Genomic DNA, 23,848 nt, shown 5'->3' with positions numbered 1-23,848 from the left:
AGGCTGAACAACAAAACAAAATAACATATAAAATAACAATAAAATATTATATATTAATATATACAATGAAATAATTCATCTAATAATATTAATTACTACATACTATATCATGATACTATGATACTGAACCTTGGGCTTGGGGGTTGGGCTGGTGGAATGGCTCGAAGCAGGCGGCGGAAAATTTCCCTTATTTTTAAATCCAAAACTTGACAGATATGTATATTTTTGGGGAGGAAAATTTTCATTTTTGATTATAATTTGATTATAAAGCTTGGGAGTACCTGTGGATATAACAAATATAACTTTTAAAAAAAAAACACTACTAAGGAACAAGTCAGTGGAGTCATATGTCAGGCAAGTTTATTTTTCACATTTTTATCACACTAATAATGTACTGATTTTAAACTTTGACAAAACCAACACACAAATTATATTACACAAAAAAAACTATAGAAGATATTATATACAAAAATAATAACCCACCCACAATTTATACAGTGTCTGATGGTGAAAAACATAAAAGAATATGACAGGGTTTCACATTTAAGGCAAACATACACTATGATATCATGACATTTAAGGGGAATCTAATAATAGATATTATTATAAATAGAGGCTAGAGGCTGCACAGACAACAATCACCTGCTAATTATACTTTTCGCCAAACAATCAGCTCTGAAACATCCATCCAGGTCCATAAAGTGAAAATCCAGGCAGCTAAATCCTGCATTTTGAATATTTTTGGACCTGGATTTGCCACCTCTGCAGTACATGCCATAATAGGCGCATATTAATAATTAATTAGAGATTAGAGATTATATGACATGAAACTTTTTTTTCCTGGGAAGCTTTTCCTTGTTTTTTGTAGATTTAACATTCACAGTTAAAAATTACAGCAACATACAGAGATGTGTAGACAGAGGCAGCTAACGGCTAATAGTTAGATGCAGCTGTGTGCAGCTGGATCGTATCACTAGGCAGTGGGCAGAAATACAAAATGACAAAAAGTCATTTTTAACCAGACTGTGGGACTTTTATATTATAAATACAAACAGGTCTTTCAACATGCACATATAGCTGGTGTTTTACTAGTGTTAGATGAGCTAAACCAGTTAGATCTTTCATATACATTTACTGATGCTAAATTACATTTTCTTTGCTTTCTATATAATCACAGTCACATATATTTTAAAGCATGCTTATAGTTATAAGAGCACTTCAGAGATTTCCTTATTTATTTTTTGCATTTTGGCTATACGAATAACTGTAGACGAACTGAAGGAGGTAAAATGTCTTAGCTTGAGATGGACCAGGAAATAGTTACGTGATCTAAAGAGGGTACCCACATTTAATTCAACACAACTTTGACCTAGTGATTAAATTAATATTTTTTACAAAGCATAAAATGTGAAACTGACTGATACATTTAGGAACAATGTGAAAATGGATTTTAGAGATTGATTAATGTGCCGGATTGAAAGGGAGCACTTTTAGTCAAACTCTTACAATTAAAAGAAATATAAAAACACGGAAGCCAAAACTGCTATTTAAAAATCTAATCAACATTCAAACATATAGTCAAACACATACAAACAAAAAGTAAATGTTTTAAATAAATAAAAAGGCTTTCGTTGTTTGGTGACGAGGGTTCAGGTGAACCAACTAGAGCTAGAAACCTTTATGACACTTTCCAATGAAAAACATGAATTACAGTAGAGAGATTAAACATTCTTAACTTTTAATGGAAGTCAATGAATGTTCCTTACAGCTAATTTTGGATATTTTCTATTGGTCCATTCATTAAGAAATTTGGACACAGTGTAAGAAATAGTTTGACAAAAATGGAGATACTTGTTTTTCACTGGACAGCGATGATATACATTTTATCCTTCAAGGTTCTATTAGGGGATTTTCAGTTCTGATCCTGGAGGCCCAGAATACAACACAGTTAAGTGAGATCTGTGCACTGACACCTACTAAATACTTTTATTGAATAAGATGAAAATAGTGTAGAGTCTGTACCTAAAGTACTGTTCTATATAAGGTAAGTGCTCTTCTAGCTCTCCTTTATGGCAGCAGTGATGGTAATTAATGCTGACAGGGGCGTATCCAGGCGTTTTGGTGTTCAAACTTACATAGATCCTATAAAATAATAGACTTGGTGAAATTGGTGAAACATAACAAATACAAACCTTTGTCAAATAGCCCATCTCCTCCATTCACTCCCAGCGTTCTAAAACACAGCACTTTTAGTCGATACTCCCAACAGGCTTGTAATGCTTGTAATTCATTTTGCTATCTGTTCCTCTACTCTACCTACAGTACAGGCCAAAAGATTGGACACACCTTCTCATTCAATGCGTTTTCTTTATTTTCATGATTGTTTACATTGTAGATTCTCCCTGAAGGCATCAAAACTATGAATGAACACATGTGGAGTTTTATGTGCTTAACAAAAAATTATCTGACCTCCACAATCACCGGACCTGAACCCAATCCAGATGGTTTGGGGTGAGCTGGACCGCAGAGTGAAGAAGGCAAAGGGGCAACAAGTGCTAAACACCTCTGGGAACTCCTTCCTTTAAGACTGTTGGAAAACCATTTCAGGTGACCACCTCTTGAAGCTCATTGAGAGAATGATGCCAAGAGTGTGCAAAGCAGTAATCAGAGCAAAGGTTGGCTATTTTGAAGAAACTAGAATATAAAACATGTTTTCAGTTATTTCACCCCTTTTTTTTTTTGTTAAGTACAAAACTCCACGTGTTCATTCATAGTTTTGATGCCTTCAGTGAGAATCTACAATGTAAATAGTCATGAAAATAAAGAAAACGCATTGAAAAAGAGAAGGTGTGTCCAAACTTTTGGCCTGTACTGTATACGTTCATGCTCTTCAGTCGACTACCTGAAGGTACTGTGTGTATTGAACAGTGTTTTTAATAAACTATCTGTGCACTTTTAAAGCTCTCAGTGCCTCGTTTTAAATGTCAAAAACCTCAGAATTCTACCGATGAAGTGTGGAGCTACTTTGAGTTTGGTAATGGTGTAAAAAATAGTGATTCTTTGGATGGGCAAGGCTTTGCCCTTATCACTAGCATTGTAAGCCTGTTGGGAGCATTGGCTAAAAGTGCTGTATTTCAGAATGCTGGGTGTGAACAAAGGTGGGTTAAGTGTTTGTTTCACAAAAGCACATCCATAACAGAAGCCAAAACAATGTCCCTAAAGAGTTTAACTTTAACTTTATAAAGGGAAATGTCAAAAACCTATAATAACCATGTTTCAGATGAGCCTGATGAAGGTTAGGTTGAAAAATGCTTAAGTACATTTTTTTTTTTAATTAGATTGATATCTATCTTGAAACAACCTGAGCATGGCCAAAGATGAAGTGAGTAAATAAGGGTTTTTTAAGGTGTTTTTTTAGGGTAATGAATAGAATAATGACTGTGAAGTATATAATGGACATGATTTGGAAAGAAACAGACACACAAGAAAGGCACAAATACTCAGTATAGTAGTGCAAGTGCATAACATTAGAACTAGTACTAAGTCATCTTCCATTATTTCTCTTAACACTCTAACTTAAGGACAGCACACCATTTGCACTAGGTAAAGGGAAAATGAGGTCATTGTCTTTCAGCATCTAATACTCCCGTTTGATTGGCCAGTTGAGGAAGGAAAGTGCAGCAGTGGACAGAAGGATACATGGTACAGCAATTCAGATGCTCATCACTTCATGCAGAAACTGTGAAACTGGGCGAGTTTGAAATGAGACGTAACCCCGAGATCCATCAGAGGTCAGGATACGGTTCGAATAGTGGGGGTGTGCTGACCGGGTTCAGCCATGGTAAAGACGGATGCGCTGAGAGATGTCACTGCGGCACAGCGGGCAGGAATACAGGGCATCGCTGCACACCTGGCAACAGCATACATGCCCACATGGAAGGTAGATCACCTGAGACTGGAAAAAAAACAAAGAAGGCAAAGAGCAAAGGATGCACTGTGAGGATTTATCATGCACAGGAGATATACACACTATATACATGATACAAGTGAACACCACTTTTAATGAAGGCATTTTATTCAGCTACACAATGCTTTAAGGCAGGGTTGCCAGTTCCAAAAAAAAATATCCAGCCCAAAGTCAGTCTAAAATCTGCCCTTCAGAAACTTAAACTAGCCCAAAATATATATGTTACACGGTTAAAGTAAATGGCAAAACAACTATGAGTGTAGGACTTAGTATTCTGTTTATAAGGAATTTATTATCAGTAATGCTATTTATCTTAAAGTCATTAATAATATTGTAACATTAGTGTTTTATTAGTTCTTTTATTACAGTTTTATATCCCAAGTCAAGAGGCTTTTATTGTCATTACATCTGAGTACAGGTACACAGTGTAGTAAAATTATATTCCTCTGGAACAAGCAATAGGCAACATAAAGTGCAAGAGTGACGTTCAACATAAAACTATAACACTACAATAAATACAAAAGACGAGACAATTTAGACAGGACAGTGCAGTACCGATACGGTATAATAAAGTGTATAGTGAGGATAAGGTGCAGAGATGTGCAACATACTGTAACATATAGAACATATATAATCAGAGCAGCTACTGAGGTAGAGTTTATAGTTTTTTAGGAGTAGCAGCAAATATTGCTGATAGGAATAAAGACATTTCAGTCTCTGTGTGCTGAGTGGGTGGGTGTGTGTGTGTGTGTGTGTAGGTGAGGTAAGTCAAGACGATCCCAGTCAAGATGATAGTAGCAAAAATAATGCTTAGCAAATAACAATTAGCGAAAAAAAAAAAAGAAAAAAGAACTGACTTTTACTTACTTGTTTTTGTTCTTCCCCCTCCTAAACTCTCTTTTCTCCCCTTTAACATTTTTTTTCATCTCTCTCTCTCTCTCTCTCTTTCTCCTTTTCACGCTGTCTATCTTATATCATTATGTTCTCCTGGTTCTTATTGTTCAAGGAAGATTTATTTTAGTGCTGACTTCTACATATTTGCCTGCCGTGTTGAAGTAACCCCCAAAAAAGCGCGCCTCACCACCCCTGAATTTTTACCCGCAACTGACAAACCTTGTGGAGTAATTAACTTGCGTAAAATAAAATAATGATGCGACTGATTCCAAATTAATTGCATGCATTAACACTTTAATATCGATAGCCCTAATATAAATATGTGTGTATAATAAATGAAATGTTTAGCAAATGGACAATTACTCCAGGCTTTGAAAGGTAAAATACAAATCTCTAAGCCTTACCTCAGCCTCCATACACACCACACACTCGGAGCTGCTGGGTCCGTCCATCGGGCTGGGTACTGTTGGAGTGAGGGGGGTTTTGGGGGTGAGTGGGGGAGTCAGCTGCTCCTGCAGGGGGGCAGTGGGTAAAACTGCACCAGCCTCTCGTTCCTCATGGAGCTTCTTAGGAGAACCTGAGTAGTTAGATATCTGAGTGAGTTTTAATGTAAATGTTTCTTTGATGCAGCTTTATCTTAATATGTCATTCCATTAATATAAACAAGTTACAGTTCTCCATATCATTAGAATAATCTATCTTTTTCATGCATTTTCAAGCACCACTATATATACGGTTCTTAACATTTGATAAAAGACTGATATTTTGAAGAGAGTGAGATGTGAGGTGTTGCTTACATGGCTGTTCTCTGGCCCAGTGGAGGAGAGATTTTTGCACTCCCACTTCATTGATCCCCAGCTGAGATAGCAAAACAGAAAATAGAGCTAAAAGCACTTCACACAGTTAAAGAAACAGTTCAGCAAAATAAAAATCATTAAACAAGCATTAAACCCTTAGTTAATAGTAAAGAAATTTAGTTACTTCCTTACTATATACAGCTCTGGAAAAATAAATAAGAGACCACTTCAGTTTCTGAATCAGTTCCTCTGATTTTGCTATTAATAGGTTTATGTTTGACAAAATGAAACGAACATTGTTCTGTTCTATAAACTACAGACAACAACTCTCTCAAATTCCACATAAAAATATTGTAATTTAAAGCATTTATTTGCAAAAAAAGGGAAATTGCTGAAAAAACAAAAAAGATGCAGAGCTTTCAGACCTGAAATAATTCAAAGAAAACAAGTTTATACTCATAAATTTTAAAGAGTTCAGAAATCAAAATTTGGTGGAATAACACTGGTTTTTAATCACAGTTTTCATGCATCCTGGCATGTTCTCCTCCACCAGTCTTACACACTGCTTTTGGATAACTTTATGCCACTCCTGGTGAAAAATTCAAGCAGTTCAATTTGGTTTGATGGCATGTGATCATCCATCTTCCTCTTGAATATATTCCAGAGGTTTTTAATTAGCTAAAATCAAAGAAACTTGTCATTTTGAATGTGTTTTTTTTCCAAAGCTGTATGTAAACGATTTATTTACTACACATTAATATTTGTTTATTATGGCCTACAAAATTGAAGATCTGTTAATTTGTTTGTTATATTAATTGTAATAATGCACAAAACACTTACCACCCTGTTATGCTATTTTAGAGCTGCTTAGTCTCAAATTATTCTATGTGTAATAGATATCATCTAAAATGTCCAGATAGCCAGAAGTTAGTTTAACTGTTTTAACAACAAATTGCAGAAAGTTTGTTAACACAATGTACAAATACACAAGCACAATAAATAGAAATTACATTGTGATGCAAATTGACTCATTAGAAAAATGTATTCTGTGCTTTTCTTTCCTCATTACATTTGAACATGGACATGGTATAAGTGACTAAATTAATTCTTAAACTCTAAAACTGCACTAAAACTTTGTAATTTGTGCTCAGTAACTTCCAAAACAGCAATACAAAACATTAACAAAGTGATAGAAAACTAGATTAATGCCATAAATAATAAATCATAATGCATTTAAAATAAACAATAATAAAATATCTGATTCAAGCTTTACTGAACAAAGATCAAGACCTTAACAGACCCTTAATTTGTGTTCCTTAAAAAAAATGTATTGTACGTTATTAAAACAGTATAAACAGCTGTCTGAACGGCTGAATTCTGCATGTACTTTTGTTTTTTTTAACCAAACTATTTGTTTTATTAGAAATTAACATAATGATCAACAAAAGCAAGAATTATATTAGATGGAAACATTAATTTTTGCACATAAAATCCTTTAAAATAATGTAAAACACAGAAGCACAAGGAAACATCAGTAAGGAGAAGTAGGACCCACCTTGCTGAGGTCTCTGGTGGTCATGTGCCGCAGAGCCTCTGCTGTGATTCGATGATGAGCCAGGATTGGCAGGTAGTGCTGGGCAGACAGTTTACAGAGCAAGCTCACCAGATCCTTATCCACACCAGCTTCCTGAGAGCAGGAGGAGAACAGAGCAGAGCAGGGTTTATATAACTACAGCTGTAGAGCTGAATAGATCAGGAGCGCTGAAGATCTCAGCTGAACTGAGCTCACCTGCATACGCAGAGACAGAGGCTTAGCATCCAGCAGTCTCTGATACTGAATCATCCAGTAGTTCTGCTGAGTGGAGTCACTCTTTAGCTCCATCTCCATCTACAAACAAATCATCAACTTCCATCAACAAGGAATTTTAACAGACGATAATTGCTTCTTTTTTTAATTATTTGTATTTTTTTTTAATCATCTACATTGACATTTGGACAATATTTCAGACTGATACTTGCTGATGTACTTATTTTATGCTGGAAAAGGACAATAGATGCTGGCCAGAATTTTACACTGGCCACATTACTTTAAAATGCATTGATTAAAAATTTTTATTTAAAGCTGTAAAGTTAGTTAAATAAATGTAAAAACAAAAAATAGTGAAAGCTAATTTCTCAGGAGAAACCTTTCATTTTATCATTTGTATACAGTTGAATAAAAGCTAAAATGTGAGGCAAATAAATACATTTATTTCTGAAGCTATACCAGGATATCAGGGCTCTCTGTAATTTATAAATGTGGATGCAGATATGTACATGTATAATATTGGCTCAGAATTCCCACATTGGTGCATCTCTTAATGTGGATAAATGTGTGGTTGAATGGATTTTTTCCTTTTCCTGTAAAATATGACATTTTGAAGATATTCTTTTTTTTTTTTTAAAGAATTTAATATCTACTTTTTCCCATTTTCTCCCAACTTTAGCTAGGCCAACTGTCCCACCCATTCATATTGTATATCCCACCCATTGTATATCCCCCATCACAGGTGATGCCTCAACACCAGGAGGGTGAAGACTTGAACATGCTTCCTCCGATACATGTAAAGTCAGCCACAGCCTGTTTTTTTTTAAACTGCTGCTGATGCAGCCTTACCGAGTAGCATCACAGCGTGTTTGGAGGAAAGCGCAGCAACTCGGTACTGATACATCAGCTCACAGACGCAGCCTTGTGCTGATCAACCTTCAACCTTCAACCTTCAACCATCACCTTTGAAGTGATGAGGGAAAAGAGCGTCATCTACCCACCCAGAGAGAGCCAATTGTGCTCTCTCAGGGCTCCGGCAGCTGATGGCAAGCTACATGATAGGGATTCGACCATTGTGGCAGTGCTTTAGACCACTAGACCACTTGACTCCCTATACATATATATATATATTCATATGAATATATTTCATTAAATATTTTATTAACAATATAGCGTAATCCTTTATTAATATACAGAAGCTAATTTGGTAAACTACAGCATTGAATTAGCTAGCGACACAAAGCAAGATTTTACAATTGGCCAGAAAATTAAAGCACAAATATGGTCTCTTTAATCTCGTTTTTATTATACAAGCTTGAATTTGGACTAAAATGTTTTTTTAATCTAATCTTTTTAATATACCTCCGAATCTCTCCTCAAAGCGTGATACATTAATGATCAGTTCTCATTAGTTTAAACAAATTTTTCAATGGCAATTATTTGTCAGTGAACTGGTCAAAACAGAGGGCATAAAAATGCAGCCACAGTATGAAATTAACAGCTAATGAGGTGATGCTCCCTGAGATGATGAAAGCTGCCTTATGGAAACTGACCCAGGGTCAGCAGTGGCCTTACCAAGATATGCTTGAGCTCCACCTCTCTCTGGTCCTTCTGTTTCAGTAACTGCTGCAGCATGTCTGAGAGAGCTTCTCTCTGCTCCGCCAACACTTCCTATAACAGACACATTACATATATACAAACACAGAGAGAGACGGGTACAGAGACTGAGGTCAATAATACATATATATATTTATACTATACTATACATCTGTACTGTGAACATGAGGTGCCAATTGGTCAATGGCAGAAGCAGAAGAGCATATGGAGGAAAAAATAATAAAAATCTGATGTAATGAGAGCAAAATCAATTCATAGGTGGAAATTAATCTTATTCTGGAATAACCTGGAATTTATATATATTAGAATATTTGAAATAAAAATCCTGTTTTAATACACTAATATTGAACAGTTGTGGTCGGACGTTTATATACACTCATTATAGACATTATAGATGAATGTCGTGGCACTTTTAGACTTTTAATGATGTCTTTGAACTATTCTTGCTCTGGTGCACAATATTTAATTCAGTTGTACAATATTTAACTGGTCATTTTGGATATTATGTCAGGGTCAAAAATATACAAAGACATGCCTTCATTATTGATTCAGTGGTGCTCAAAGTGATACAAAATGTCTTTTAACTTGTCAAGGCCTTTCACTGCCTATTTAAAAAAGGGGTTTATCTAAAAGCACTTGTAAATTAAACAAACCAAAGTCCAATGGGAAAGTCCAAGCAGCTCAGTTCTGATCTGAGAAGTATTATTGTACATTTACAAGTCAATAATGTCTCTCAGAACCGACAATCTGATTGTAAGATCATCAACAGAGAAGTACAAGTTACTGGAAGGACAATGACGGAGCTTTCATTATTAATGTTATTAAGAGTTTTGGCCACAAGGAACATTTGTCCCCATGAACAGTACCATAGACTGTGTATAGCTGGACAGAGCATCGTCTCTCAAAAGTGAAGCCACCACAGGTCAGGAGCCAACTGCTGTTCGGTTTCAGAAAGCCGTGTAACCCCACCCATCCCCATAGGTTTCAATGGCAAAACAGACAACTTTCAATCACGTTTTCTTCCAATATACTTTAATTCTACCTCCATTATTTAAATGCAACAGCTAGTGTAACCTCTGCTTATATTGTCAAATGTTTATAGTCCCACAGAATTCGCTTTTTAAAACGTTATTCAGCTCTATTCAAAAAAGGTGTGGTTATTGTAAAAGGGCTGGTTATGGGCGGGACCAATAACAGACCGTCAGCTCCGCTCCACCCCTCTCTGCAGCCTGTGACCGCGAGGCAGCCCTCAGGGGCGGGGTTATTTAAATGAGTAGACTGCTATCCACAGTCTTTCTCCCTCCTCTGGTCTCTACTGCGCAGAATCGGGTTTCAGGATCGCCAAAACGGCGGAAGATTTTGGCTTCATTTTCATTGAATGAATGGGAACGGAGACACAGCGTCCATCTTTTTTTACAGTCTCTGAACAGTACCAACTGTTAAGCATGGTGGTTGTAGGTTTGCTTTGGTTTGTTGTGTTGCAGAACGTACATGTCCTTTGGATGAAATATTAAGGAAGGACAGCTATTTTAAACCTAAACAGTTGACAAATTGACACAAGTGAGTGTCGTGTGACTGTATGTGTATATAACTGGTCCTGTGTTAAACCCAGACAAGTAATAAAAAACTAATTTTATCTCTTGACGTTGTACACTTATTCCACCCCAGGCAGTTTGAATAAATCATGAAAGGTCCAATAAATGTCCATGATGAGTGTATGTACACGTCAGACCAAAAACAAGTTCAAAACAACTTGACATATTTAATCATTCTTTTTTTTCTAAATGTTTTTCCCATTCTCTCCCCAATTTACACAACCAATTACCCAACCGACTCATTAGGAATCCTCCTATCACTAGGGATGCCCCATCACCAGGAGGTTAAAGACTAGCACATGCCTCCTCAGACACATGTGAAGCCAGTCACCACCTGTTTTTGAACTGCTGCTGATGCAACATTTCCTAGTAGCATCACAGCGCACTCGGTTCTGATACATCGGCTCACAGATGCCTTGTGCTGCAGACATCACCCTTTGGAGTGATGTGGGGGAAAGAGCGCCATTTCCCTGCCCAGAAAGAGAGTAAGGCCAATTGTGCTCTCTCAGGGCTCCAGCAGCTGATTGCAACCTAAATGAACAGGATTCGAACAGGCGATCTCCTGAACATACTTAATAATTCAAAAAGATCTATTCTCTATCTAATGATGACTCACTGAACTAGAATCACAATCAAACAGATTTACACCTCTCACTGTTCTACAGACACACACAAAAAACAGACTACAGATAAAACCACCACAGAATCTACTTTCCCAACATACCTGCAGGTTCTCTGCATCCAGATTCTTCCTTTTAACCTCCAGCTTTGTCAGCTGCATTAATTCTGCCTCAATTAGCTTAATCTAGGGACATGGAGACACAGGGAGTGTGAATGGGCTTGATGGAGCCAAAATACTGAACAAATGAGAAAACACAGCCACCAGTAATGTCTGAGCAATATGAACACTGCACTGGTGGTGGTAAGCAAAAGAGTGAGCTGAAAAAGCTGCCAAAATTAAAGAAAATAAAATATTTTGCAGTGGTTTGCTGGAGATGAACTTTAAGAAGTAATAGATTAGATTAATCTAGAACCAAGTGAGGCACAGAGTATCTAAGTATCTAAGTTTACTTGAATAGCTGCAATGATTCTGGACAATGATACTGTGTTTAAAATCATACAATATATAGATAAAAACTTATGATGTAGTTGACCAAACCAAGACATTTTTGTTTGATATTAAAATGGTATTAAAAGTCACTGGATTTCTTCTAAATTGACTCCATCACAAAATTAGAAAAATAAGGTAATACATGTGAGCTTATTGGAAAAGTGTATATAATAATAGTCCTGGCTGAACTATCACTTTAAGGCTATCTCCAGTGTTATCTACCTGGTTGCGGATGTAACCGTGCACGCTGTCCCTCTGGAGCTGCAGGGCTTCAAAGGCTGCCTTCTGCATTTCTTCCTGCCACAGAAAAAAAAGTCAAATTGTCAGTAATGTGTACTAAACTGAACCTGCTTTCAAAAAACAATATAGATCACAATATTCCTTACCTCCTGCAGGATCTGGCAGATGGCTTTGCTTTTGTCAAGCTGCTGTAGCGACAGCACCTGCTCAAACTTCTTATCCATTGTTTCCATACTAAAGAGACAGACAAGACAGAGATACATCAGCAGTCAGTTACCTAAGACTAGGGGAGGGAATCCCAGGGTGTCTCACAATAAAAATATTATCACAATACTGTGCCCACAATAACAGGATAATTACAAAACTATTATTCTGTGATACTCAATATATATCGCAAGACATTTCTCTAGATACTTCAAACCATCTGTGCAACTGAACAAGATAAAATACTTTTAAACTTACTTAATACTTTCATACTTTTAAATGAGCAAATACCATGAATAATGGATTTATTGGTGTCAAATTTACCATATTTTTCGCACTATAAGGCACACTATCAATAAACGCCTATTTTCTGGTCTATTTTTTTATACATAAGATGCACCGAATAATAAGGCGCATTTTATGCGACACTAGTAACTTGTAACTAGTAGTAGAAACCGGATTGTTGCCATGTTTTTCTTCTACATCCAATTTAAGTGAACAAAACTGTAATTCTTAAAAATTTCAGATGAGTCAGACAAGTCAAACGAGCGCTGGATATTAATCTACACAGATTTCTCTCCTGAAAACTGTTTATTTGGGTGAGTAAAGTGCTTCTGTTTATTTACAGTAAGCTTAGGTTTACAGATTTTCAAGCTGAAACATTAGCATTAGCAGCTAACTGCTAGCGATTAGTGGCTTAGGCCACCTGATAGAGCTACCTTGAGGAACCCTAAGTGTTTTGTTAAGACAGGGCAATATTAGCTAGTGGTTTGTCCCACGTAGTTTGTTTAACACAGTAAACATGGAGGCTACAGTTTGATATACTCACCTCTTAACAGCAAAAGAGCTAGCGCTGTGGTTAGTGGCTAATGCTAATGCTACTCCAGCAGTGCTAGCCGGGGTTAGCAGCAGGCTACAGTCCGATAATACTCACCTCTGAATGGCAAAAGAGCTAGCGCTCAGAGCGGTTAGCAGCTAATGCTAATATTGCTGGAGAACTAAACTGAAACTCCTGTATAATGCTGCACTTTACTGCTCCTTACAACCTGACTGGTAGAATTCATACATAAGGTGCACCAGATTATCAGGTGCACTGACAATTTTTGGGAAATTAAAGGATTTTAAGTGCCCTTATAGTGCAAAAAAATACGGTACTTTATTCATTAGATTATAGCGCCACCAAGCGTTTAGGGAGTTTAGAGCGCCTATGTTAAAAAAAATATATCAATATTTGATGCCACATATCAATATGATACAATATGTTCAAAATCAAAAATATACAATATATTGTGATTTAGATTTATTTTCCCATCCCTACTTAAAACGGAGTAAAGGTTTTTGCTCGTACCTTTTGCAGGCTTCAGACATCATACTCTGTCTTCTGGCCTCGCTGGCCTCCTGCAGTAACCTCATCGAGTAGCTCTCAGATAACATGGTCTGCATTGCCACTACAAACATATAATGGCGAGCAGATATTATCAAGAATATAATGGCAGAACATTCAAAATCCATCAATAGATGTTTAGCAACTAGATAACAAGGGACTTCACTGCTAATGTGTTCACACAATATATCCCTTACTTCCCGTATTTCAGCTGCAACTAAAACCTATATATATAACATATATCAACTGCATTAATTTCTACTAGATTCTGAAGCATTGCCCTACAGATTTAATTGAATTCAGCGACAAGAACATCAGATAAGAGCATTAGTAAGGTCAGGATGTTGGATGACCACCACATCTGAAAAGTACTGGATGGTACAGTCATGGGCGTGGTAGTGGGGGGAAAAGTGGACCTGACCACCCAGGGCCCAAGTAGAGAGAGGGGCCCATGAAAATTTTTGCTCACGTTCCTTGTGTACTGGCATGGATAGGGGCCCACTGTCACTGAGAGTGTACAGGGCCCCGAATTTGTTGCTACGCCCCTGGGTACAGTATAATTCCAGAGAACACAGTTCCACTGCTCCATTATATCTGCTTAATTATTTATGATCGTGGATGTAAGCAATTTATTCCTGAGTCAAAAAAAAAAAAAGATTTTATTTCATGCTGCATTGGTATGTATTGGAAAGAAATACATTTATTTATTTTATATGTTTTGATGATGTATGGTACTTCATATTCCATGTTTACCTGCAACATCTTTCTTCCTCAGAGAGTTGGCCTCTTCCTGTGTGATGGCAGTTAGATGCTCCACGCGGATCCTTCATACAGAGAGATGTTTAATATTTAATACCAATCATATAATATGTGTATGTATATGAGGTAACATATTTTAAGCATATTTTTGATTTTTGATAAGTATATCTCAGAAATAGGAGCAACTCTATGGTAAACTAGAAGAAAATGCAAAATAATTTAAATTGTATAAAGATATTTTATTTGAAATACGAATGAAGCATTTCCAGTGGTCACAAAATATTACAAAAACAGCTGCTGTGTCTAAATTATTTATTGACACCAATTTACCAGCAAGTTAAACATATATATAAACCACATATTTTGTGAATTTATTGCGACAGTTGATTGTATCTGCTCTAATAATCACATCTGAAATGAAAACGTTAATAAAAACACATCCTTTTTTATAGTTCATCTATTAAAAACCTACTGTTTTTTAATTCTTTACTTGCTGTGTTTTTGGCCAAGCTACAATCTGTGACTGCATCCAGAAATAGCAGTTTAATGCATCTTGTAATGCATCTTGTGTGTTTGTATGTGCCTGTCTGCATGTGTGAGTGTTTGTCTGTCTGTGTATATGTGTGTGTTGGTGTGTGTGTGTGTGTGTGTGTGATATATATATATAACCAGATTATCTTGGAGGGAACCACTGTAGAGTGGATAAATAGTTTAGCACATTTTTCTCCATCAGTAAAGATCAATAAAACTGCAGCCTGTTCTTACCGTTCCTCTTCCATTGCCTGCAGAATCTCAGCACTCTTAGCCTGCCTGTAAACAGAGGAGTACAGTAATTTTTAACAACTGTAACAACTGTAACAAGTAACAACTGACTCTACATACTGTACTTTTTATCATGACATCAGACTTCACAGTAATGACATCACAAGGTAACACTTTACAATAAGGGTCACAAATAACAGTACTAACAATAGTAATAAATATTGTTAAATTATTAAATAATGTCTCAACTAATTATTAGTTAAAACAAGTTAAATAGTATTAAATATTACTAAATTTAAATTCTTAAGAATGTTGTAAATAATAATGAATTCAGGAATTAGTTGCATAAAAAAATCAATATGTAAAGATTAATAATATGATGTAATAATCTATGAGTTAATTATGAATTAGACATTCTGTTGTGAGTAATGTGAATGAATGCACCCTGATAGTAAAGGTGTTATTCATCACATAAATATGCCATTTGAAAATTATCCTTCTAACACAACATGTGTCTAGTAATTTTCTATGGGTCTAAGGTTTAGTAATTCTCTTGGCTTATAGAAACAGGACATTTTTAACACAGGATTGCCATTAAAATAATTATTCTATTTTTAATTATGTCAGCTTATTCAATTAATTTTAAGCCAGGAGTTACTATATAAAGCTGTCTATAATTTCTATATGGAACAGTGTTTTCTCTGTATAATCACCGTTTGTTGTCCAGCAGCAGGTTAGAGATGCGGGTGGAAATGCTGGTCTCAGCCTGTCGAACTTTCTCCAGCACTCTCTGCCTCTCGGCCTCCTGGGTCTTCTGCTGCTGACACACGTCCTTCTCCACGCGTTCCTGCTCCTGATATACACAAACAGCCATGGATGAAATGCCTTGTTCTTTATAATAACATTTTTAAAAGTGAGTACACCCCTCACATGTTTTTATATTATATTATATATAATATCTTTTCATGGGAAAATACTACAGAAATGAAACCTGAATATGACGTATTCACTGTACAGCTTGTATAACAGTATAGATTTACTTTCCTCTCAAATTGAACACACAGCCATTAATCTATAAATAGCTGCAATAATACACCTCACAGTGAACATGCCCAAATTATGGCCAATTGTGTCTTTGTCAATAAAAACTGTATTAAACACTGTATGTTGTGTATGTTATATGCAGTGTGTTTGTGTCTGTAATTGGTACCAGTTTGACGGACAGCAGCATGCCCTCTTTGCGGGAGTTGTTAAGGACGACGAGCTGCGCTTGCTCCCTCTGCTTTTCCTCCAGGTCTTTCTCAAAGTTTAGCTTCTCCAGCTGCTTCTGCTCCTAATAGAGACAGCGAGAGAGAACGAGGAAGATCTCAAGAGTCACAAAACTCATTAATTTAAGAAATTAACACATTTAGACTAATTCAGCATACCTTTCTCTTCTCATAGTCCATGAACTTGCTCTGCAAAGCAAGAGACTGAGTATTAAAATAACAGCCAAAACAATGCAGTCTACCTAACAATCATACAGTTTAAATAAGCAATTTATACACAATCAAATATAATCTAGTGTTTATCCATATTATAAACCTACTGCATTCAATACACTCAAAATACTTAAATAGATAGATAGATAGATAGATAGATAGATAGATAGATAGATAGATAGATAGATAGATAGATAGATAGATAGATAGGTGTTTTACTTTTAATTGCGTTTTCTTTCAACCTTTTCTTTTCTTTTTATTATTATGTATTTAATTTATGTTTTACATTTGACCTTTTTACCTTTTTATTTTATCACTATTTTATTTGTATCTTATTTATCTTTTTTTATTATTATTTATCTTTTTAAATGCTTTAAATATGTATCACTTATATATAAAATCTGACAAATATTTTCACATTTTTTCAAATATTTCATTATATATATCATATATTTTTATGGGAGAACACTAGATGAAAACTAGATATACCTAACAGTAGTCAGTGTACAGCTTTTATAGCAGTATAAATTTACTGTCCTCTGTATACTCAACATGCAGACATTAATGTCTAAATACCTGGCAACACATGTGAGTACACTTTCCTGTGAACATGTTCAAATTTCTATCTGAAAATCCATTTTTTGTCTTCATTTCATGTACGATATTGACAATGAAAACAGTGTTAAAAACTTCATGTAAATTAAGTTTGACTGATTGATAAAACCACACAAATGTTTTATCCAAATGCGCATATGAATGAAGGACACTGTCCCTAGGAACAGCAGTGCTGAAATCTCACCTGCCAGGCCATGACTTCTCCATCCACACAGTCATTGCTCTGCTTGCTGCTATCATTCTCCAGTACAGGCAGCAGATACTGAGAGGGAGGACAGTATTCCACACCCAGCTCTGTAAAAGCACACCATTAATCAGACAGACTTACTGCATGGCTCTGCTGAGTGTGATCAGGGTTGTGTAAGCTGCAGTACCAGTCGAAAGTTTGTCCTAAAGATGTTTTCAACTAGTTTATGGACAATTTTCTGACTCTAAATGCTTGGTTAATTTTGTTTGTATAACAGCCAAAAGCTGTTATTCTAAAAAGCAAAAATTAGCAAAATGTGTGCTACTAGACAGTAAACGGGATCTTTACCGGAGCAGAGGTAGCGCTGGATCTCTTCTGTGCCAGCTGTGCAGACTGAGACTGGCGGGTAGTTCATTGTACTCGCATCCAGAGTCAGACTCTACACACATTTATAAAGACACAGACACACCTTTATACATGAGCATCACAAGAGATACAATCATGATACGAACATAATGAAATAAAAATTCGATACTTCTCAGCATCTGTGTTCCTGAAGAGGGTAAAATACTACTAAATAAGTAAATACCAGGATTTATGGATTTATTGAATTTTAAATACAAGCCATCAAACCAAGCTCAATTGCTTGAATATTTGCACCAGGAGTGGCAAAAAGTTATCCAAAAGCAGTGTGTAAGACTGGTGGAGGGGAACATGCCAAGATGCACGAAAACTGTGATTAAAAACCACCAAATATTGATTTCTGAACTCTTAAAACTTTTTCTTTGCAGTATTTGAGGTGTGAAAGCTCTGCATTTTTGTTGTTATTTCAGTCATTTCTCATTTTCTGCAAATAAATGCTTTAAATGACAATTTTGTTGTATGGAATTTGGTAGAAATGTTGTCCGTGGTTTACAGAATAAAACATCAATGTTAATTTTTACTCAAACATATACCTATAAATGGCAAAATCAGAGAAACTTATTCAGAAACTGAAGTGGCCTATTAGTTTTTTTTCCTGAGCTGTATAACAGTTTCACAGGAATTGCTAAACTGTATTCTTCACTGTAGGTTTACCCTATTAATTTGATCCTCTTTACCAGACTGTCATTTAATAAATTCACTGTTCATTTATTCTAATCCATAATGCATGTGGATCACACACTGTACACAAATACAGATCACTTATAAACATGAAGACCTCAGTCTCACCTCCAGGGTGCGGACGTTGGCCAGCTCTTTGGGCAGCTCTCTGATGCTGTTCTCACTCAGGTCCAGGGTGCGAAGGCTGCTCATCTTCCCCACAGATGAAGGAATCTGACTCAGGCAGTTCCCTTTATGTAAAACATATTGGCATAATTTTACAATTATTTACAATAAAATAATTTAGGCTAAGAGTAGTGGTAAAAATACATATTTTTTCCAATAAATAACAATAATTACAATACATTTTTGGACAAAACAATTAAAAGTATACACTCTATAGTAACAAGTAGCTAAAACTTGAACTTGACTTTCTATTCTATAAATGTTATTACTGAAGCAGTGCCTTACAAGAACTGCTTTTGGTTTCTTTAAAACTTTTGGAATTATGTGGATTTAAAACTTGAAAACTTTTTACAATCAAAGCTGATTCTTCCATATGATCACTGTATTGTTCTTTTTGTTCATACAGCTCACCTTTAACATTAAGGGTCTGCAGATTATGAAGATTGCCTATAGACTCTGGGAGTGTCTTGATTTGGTTGTGTTCTGCATTCAATACCTGGACAACAACAGCATTGTTTAACATGGTAGTTCAACAGAAAATAAACCCAACTGCAAATACAGTAACACACAACTTAACAGACCATAATATTACCTGCAGGGCAGACAGTTGTCCTATGTCATCTGGGAGTGAGGTAAGCTTGTTTTCATGCAGATCCAAAACCTTAGGAACACAAGAAAAGACCTTTTTTTTTAAATAACCGTTCAATATATTATTTTATAGTTATATTATTTTATATATTCTTTTTTATATACCTTTATAGTTTCTAAAGAACTGATGCTGCAACCTTTGGGTAACAGTGACCTTAGCTCATTTCCATGGAGAATGAAGACCTGCAGTGAAGACAGAAAATACTGTAATCAAGGCCTATTTCTGTTTAAAATATCTCAATTTATAGATTTAGATTTTCAATAGATTTAAGAACAGAACTTCACCTTTTTCTGGAGCACCTTACATATGGACAAGGCACTGGACGGAACCTATGAACAGTAAATATTTCAGTTACATTTATAGAATATACAGCTCTGGAAAAAAATAAGAGACCATTAAGAGAAATTTCAGACCTTATGTAATGCAAAGAAAACGAGCTTAAAAAATTAGTTATATTAGTTATATTAAGTGGAATAAGCCTGGTTTTTAATCACAGGTTTCATGCATCTTGGCATGTTCCCCTCCGCCCTCCCCTCTTACACACTGCTTTTGGATAACTTTATGCCACTCCTGGTGCAAAAATTCCAACAGTTCAGCTTGATTTGATGGTGATCATCCATCTTCCTCTTGATTATATTCCAGAGGTTTTTAATTTGGTAAAATCAACTCTTTTTTTTTTTAAGTGGTCTCTTATTTTTTTCAAAAGCTGTATATAGAATTTGTCTGATTAAGAGCATCTGGCACTTTTATCATGTTACATGGTCAATAAACATAGAAGCAAAAGTCAACAAAATAATTCAAATCAATCAATATCACAGTACATGTGTATGGCTATTATGTAGGCTAGTTGTTTAAATACACAAATGCTGAAAGAGTTAGAATGTCTTTACTTGCTAAGACCAATGCCTCTGAACTTCCTCTTAGTGATCATGACTGGCTATGATCACTAGTACTTCTCTGTGCCCACATAAAAAGGAGTTGTTTGACGGCACTCACGAGACTGACCAACACACAGTATATTTGGAAAGTCCAAGAACCTCAGTGCAGATCTGAGAATGATGATCACAGATTTACACAAGCCACAAACATGTGGAGCTGTTTCTAAATTGCAATGCCATAATCAATAACTTTTACACAACTATACTGTACACAAGTACAAACTACTTATTGGTGTAGTCACATTGGCAAGGCCTGGAAGGAGACCCAAACTGTCACTCTCATCTAAGATTAAACTGGTTCAGATAGTCAGAAACATCTCAAAAAGCATCAAGGCACAAATCTGCCATGAACTGGAGCCTTCTGAAGAAGATTTCTTTCAGGTCAGATGAGACAACTGTTAAGCATGGTGGCGGTAGCATCATGCTCTAGAGGTGAAAACATATACAATACACAAAGTGGATGGAATAATGAAGAAGAAGAACAACCTCAGAATTCTAAAGCAGAACCTCAAACCTTCAACAACTAGATGGTGGAAATTTTACCTCAGTAAGCTCACAGTTTGAAATGTCCAGTATATCATCTGCTCCAGCTTCTTTAGACTGGCAGAAAACACACAAGACTTAAATGGTGTTCAGCGCAGCATCATTTACATATTCAACACTATTTTAACAACATTTTTTTTGTCAGACATTTAATTAAAACTAGAGATACACAATTATGACAAAACCATACTAAAATAAGTCCCAATTTATACAATTAATGAAATATATCAGTATGGGCATAATACACACATATGTATAATAATGTAAATAAAAATACATTTTCTCCTGGTGAAGGAATTAGTTGAGATCTTGTAAGCTAGTTTTAGAAACAAAGCTTGGACACCCCCAGCCAGCGCCTCAATGGATGGGTTCACTTCCATTACCTGATTAAGCACTGATTTACCAAGCCAGCTGTTGATATGATGATAAATATAATATAATAATACTAGCCTAAGCTATGACCGAGTGCTTTGGGGATGTTTTAATAAACACAGGGATTTAGAATCATCTTTTTTACAACTATTATTTTAATTAATTCTAATATTAGTTTTTTACAATGCAAATAAACTCTAAACACTCATATAAGGAGATTTTTATTGTCACTGTTGCAGGTAGCTGTCTCAGATCTAGATCAGATGTTCCCATCAGTCTCCAATCCCCACTTCAATGCATTATTATTACAATAATAAAATCAAACACATGCACAAGCAGACTCACCAGACACAACTGATACTCTAAGCGTTTCCTGGAATCTTCACTCTGCTTCTTCTTCTTATAGAACAGAGGCATTGTGAACCTCCACTTTAGCCTAAAGCGGCCTCTTCTATATGAAGCTTGCTTTCTGTAGCGCTGCAGCAGAATTCCAACAGGAATTAACTCAGAGGGACACCTTTATACAAACAACAATACAGCATACCTCAGCACTTCAGCTGAGTTTAATTACTGATATTAAATATGACTAAGTTAAAACATTACACTGGTTTACTCAGTAAAACCAGCTATCATATAGCAGTTACAGACAGGTCAGACCTACATTTTACTTTTGATTACAGTTCCTGACTAGGGCTGAAGAATCAACCCATTATGCATCACCCTATATAAGGATGGAAAATGTTTCATATGACATTTAAACACATTCCTAATATTTTAATATGCATCAATTACAGTGTCTTTTACTGACTTATGTCATTACAGGGCACTACAGGCTACCATAGCCTTGGGAAAGTCAGTGTGTGACATCGTACAGTACACCACAGATGGTGTCTTTTAAATTTGGTCATATTTTCAAAATTATCAGAATTATTTTGGATTGTGATATAACTTTTGGATATACAGCTCTGGAAAAAAATAAGAGACCACTTGAGTTTCTGAATCAATTTATCTGAAGCTATTTATAGGTATATGCTTGAGTAAAATGAACATTGTTGTTTTATTTTATAAACTACGGACAACATTAAAATTGTCATTTAGAGCATTTATTTGCAGAAAATGAGAATTGGATGAAATAACCAAAAAAAGATGCAGAGCTTTCAGACCTCAAACCATGCAAAGATAACAAGTTCATATTCATAAAGTTTTAAGAGTGGTTTTAAATCACAGTTTTTATGCATCTTGGCATGTTCTCCACCAGTCTTACACACTGCTTTTGAATAACTTTATGCCACTGCTGGTGCAAGTTCAGCTTGGTTTGATGACTTGTGATCATCTTTTTCTTGATTATATTTCAAAGGTTTTGAATTTGCTAAAATCAAAGACACTCATCTTTTTAAAGTGATCTCTTATTTTTTGCCATTTCTCATTGTCTGCATATAAATGCTTTAAATTCAATATTTATATTTGGAATTTGGGAGAAATGTTGTTTGTAATTAATATAATATATATCTATAAATTGCAAAATCAGAGAAACTGATTCAAAAACTGAAGTTGTCTCTTATTTTTTTACAGTGCCAGTGAAAGGTTTGAACACACCTCTTATTTGTTTTCTACATTGTAGATTAATATGAAAGACATAAAATGAAATTGTGTAGTAAACAAAAAAAAACGATCACCTGATCTAAACATGATCAGCTGAGATGGTGATTTGGGATGAGCTGGAGCTTCACAGTGGAAGGTCGCAACTATTATTCAGAACCTCTAGAAACTCCTTCAAGACGCTAAGAAAACTATTCCACGTAACTCTCCTCATGAAGACACTGAGATTAAAATACCAAGAGTGTGCAGATCTGTCCTCAAAGATAAATGTGTTACTTAGAAGACTCTAAAGTATAAAACATATGTTTACAGAATAATTCAGCACGTGTTTCTGTATAGCTTTAATATAGTCTTCAATATTAAATGTACAATGTAAAGAGTCACTAAAAGAAAGAAAACACAATGAATGAGAAGAGGAGTGTCCAGTTTTTTGACTGGTACTGTTTACCGAACAACCAATAAAGGAAAGACAAACGAGAAAAAGCACATAGCTAGCTGTTACCTAGTTAACAACATAACTAAACAAAAACAATAAAGCAGATATTTAATGTGCTGTTTTACATCAGGACATGCGCCAGATAGCCTAGATAACAGCTAACCTAACCTTGCTAATTATGTTGTACAGTCATACAACACCTTTCCTAGTAAATAAATGGAACTTTAAGCCTTTATCTAGGTTAGTTACAGCACCAATAGCTGGATAACACTCTGTCTACTGCTCTTAGTTAAATGTATGAATAAAGTAAACTAGCTTTAGGTTATCCAGATTAACTAGGTTAGACAACCTAGGTTAGGTTAACTACAGTTAGACAACAAAACACTAACGTTACTATACACATGCAGATAACAGCTAACCGGCTAACCTATATAAACCACCGCTCAGCTTTATCCCTATCCCTATCAGAAATGAATAAAGATTCTCCAGTTCAGAAAGCAGGTCAGGTTACCTCTCGGTGTAGAATCTCCTCTCTTTGCTGGGTTGATTTGTTAGTATCTAACAGGCTGTCAGTCCCCTTAGCATTTCCTGGCATAAGGACCTCACTAGTGTGCCTGACGTA

The 23,848-nt window shown here is 35.6% G+C and overlaps 1 protein-coding gene across 4 annotated transcripts; it reads right to left on the bottom strand.

Moving 5' to 3' along the window:
* Positions 1-338: 338 nt before the first annotated feature.
* lrsam1 (leucine rich repeat and sterile alpha motif containing 1) lies at positions 339-23,848 on the bottom strand. Of its 4 annotated transcripts, XM_022666233.2 has the most exons (26): positions 23,738-23,825; positions 22,868-23,011; positions 21,537-21,668; positions 20,820-20,876; positions 19,623-19,667; positions 19,443-19,520; positions 19,282-19,350; positions 19,101-19,185; positions 18,633-18,754; positions 17,769-17,859; positions 17,418-17,527; positions 16,565-16,594; positions 16,348-16,470; positions 15,851-15,990; positions 15,141-15,185; positions 14,370-14,440; positions 13,581-13,680; positions 12,175-12,262; positions 12,011-12,085; positions 11,402-11,482; positions 9,041-9,136; positions 7,448-7,546; positions 7,214-7,345; positions 5,659-5,719; positions 5,266-5,438; positions 339-3,955 (listed from the first exon to the last, which is right to left on the bottom strand). In XM_022666233.2, exons 3-26 carry the CDS (start codon positions 21,606-21,608, stop codon positions 3,833-3,835), a joined length of 2,166 nt encoding a protein of 721 aa, XP_022521954.2. In that variant the 5' UTR covers positions 21,609-21,668; positions 22,868-23,011; positions 23,738-23,825; the 3' UTR covers positions 339-3,832. The 4 variants fall into 4 exon arrangements, with proteins under 4 accessions (XP_022521954.2, XP_007257042.3, XP_022521955.2 ...); XM_007256980.4 differs by lacking the exon at positions 22,868-23,011 and having other exon boundaries at positions 23,738-23,848; XM_022666234.2 differs by lacking the exon at positions 22,868-23,011 and having other exon boundaries at positions 21,537-21,708.

The sequence above is a fragment of the Astyanax mexicanus genome, chromosome 1 (genome assembly GCF_023375975.1).
Source record: "Astyanax mexicanus isolate ESR-SI-001 chromosome 1, AstMex3_surface, whole genome shotgun sequence".
NCBI classification, from domain to species: domain Eukaryota; kingdom Metazoa; phylum Chordata; class Actinopteri; order Characiformes; family Acestrorhamphidae; genus Astyanax; species Astyanax mexicanus.
Note: the sequence above shows the minus strand (reverse complement) of the source record. Positions and strands in the feature narration are given on the sequence as shown.

Coding starts and splice junctions, on each gene's coding strand:
- lrsam1 (XM_007256980.4), bottom strand. CDS start 23,821: ATGCCAGGAAATGCTAAGGGGACTGACAGCCTGTTAGATACTAACAAA. Junction 18,755..19,100: donor GCAGACCCTTAATGTTAAAG/GTGAGCTGTATG, acceptor TTTTACATAAAG/GGAACTGCCTGAGTCAGATT. Junction 12,263..13,580: donor ATGTCTGAAGCCTGCAAAAG/GTACGAGCAAAA, acceptor CTGTCTCTTTAG/TATGGAAACAATGGATAAGA.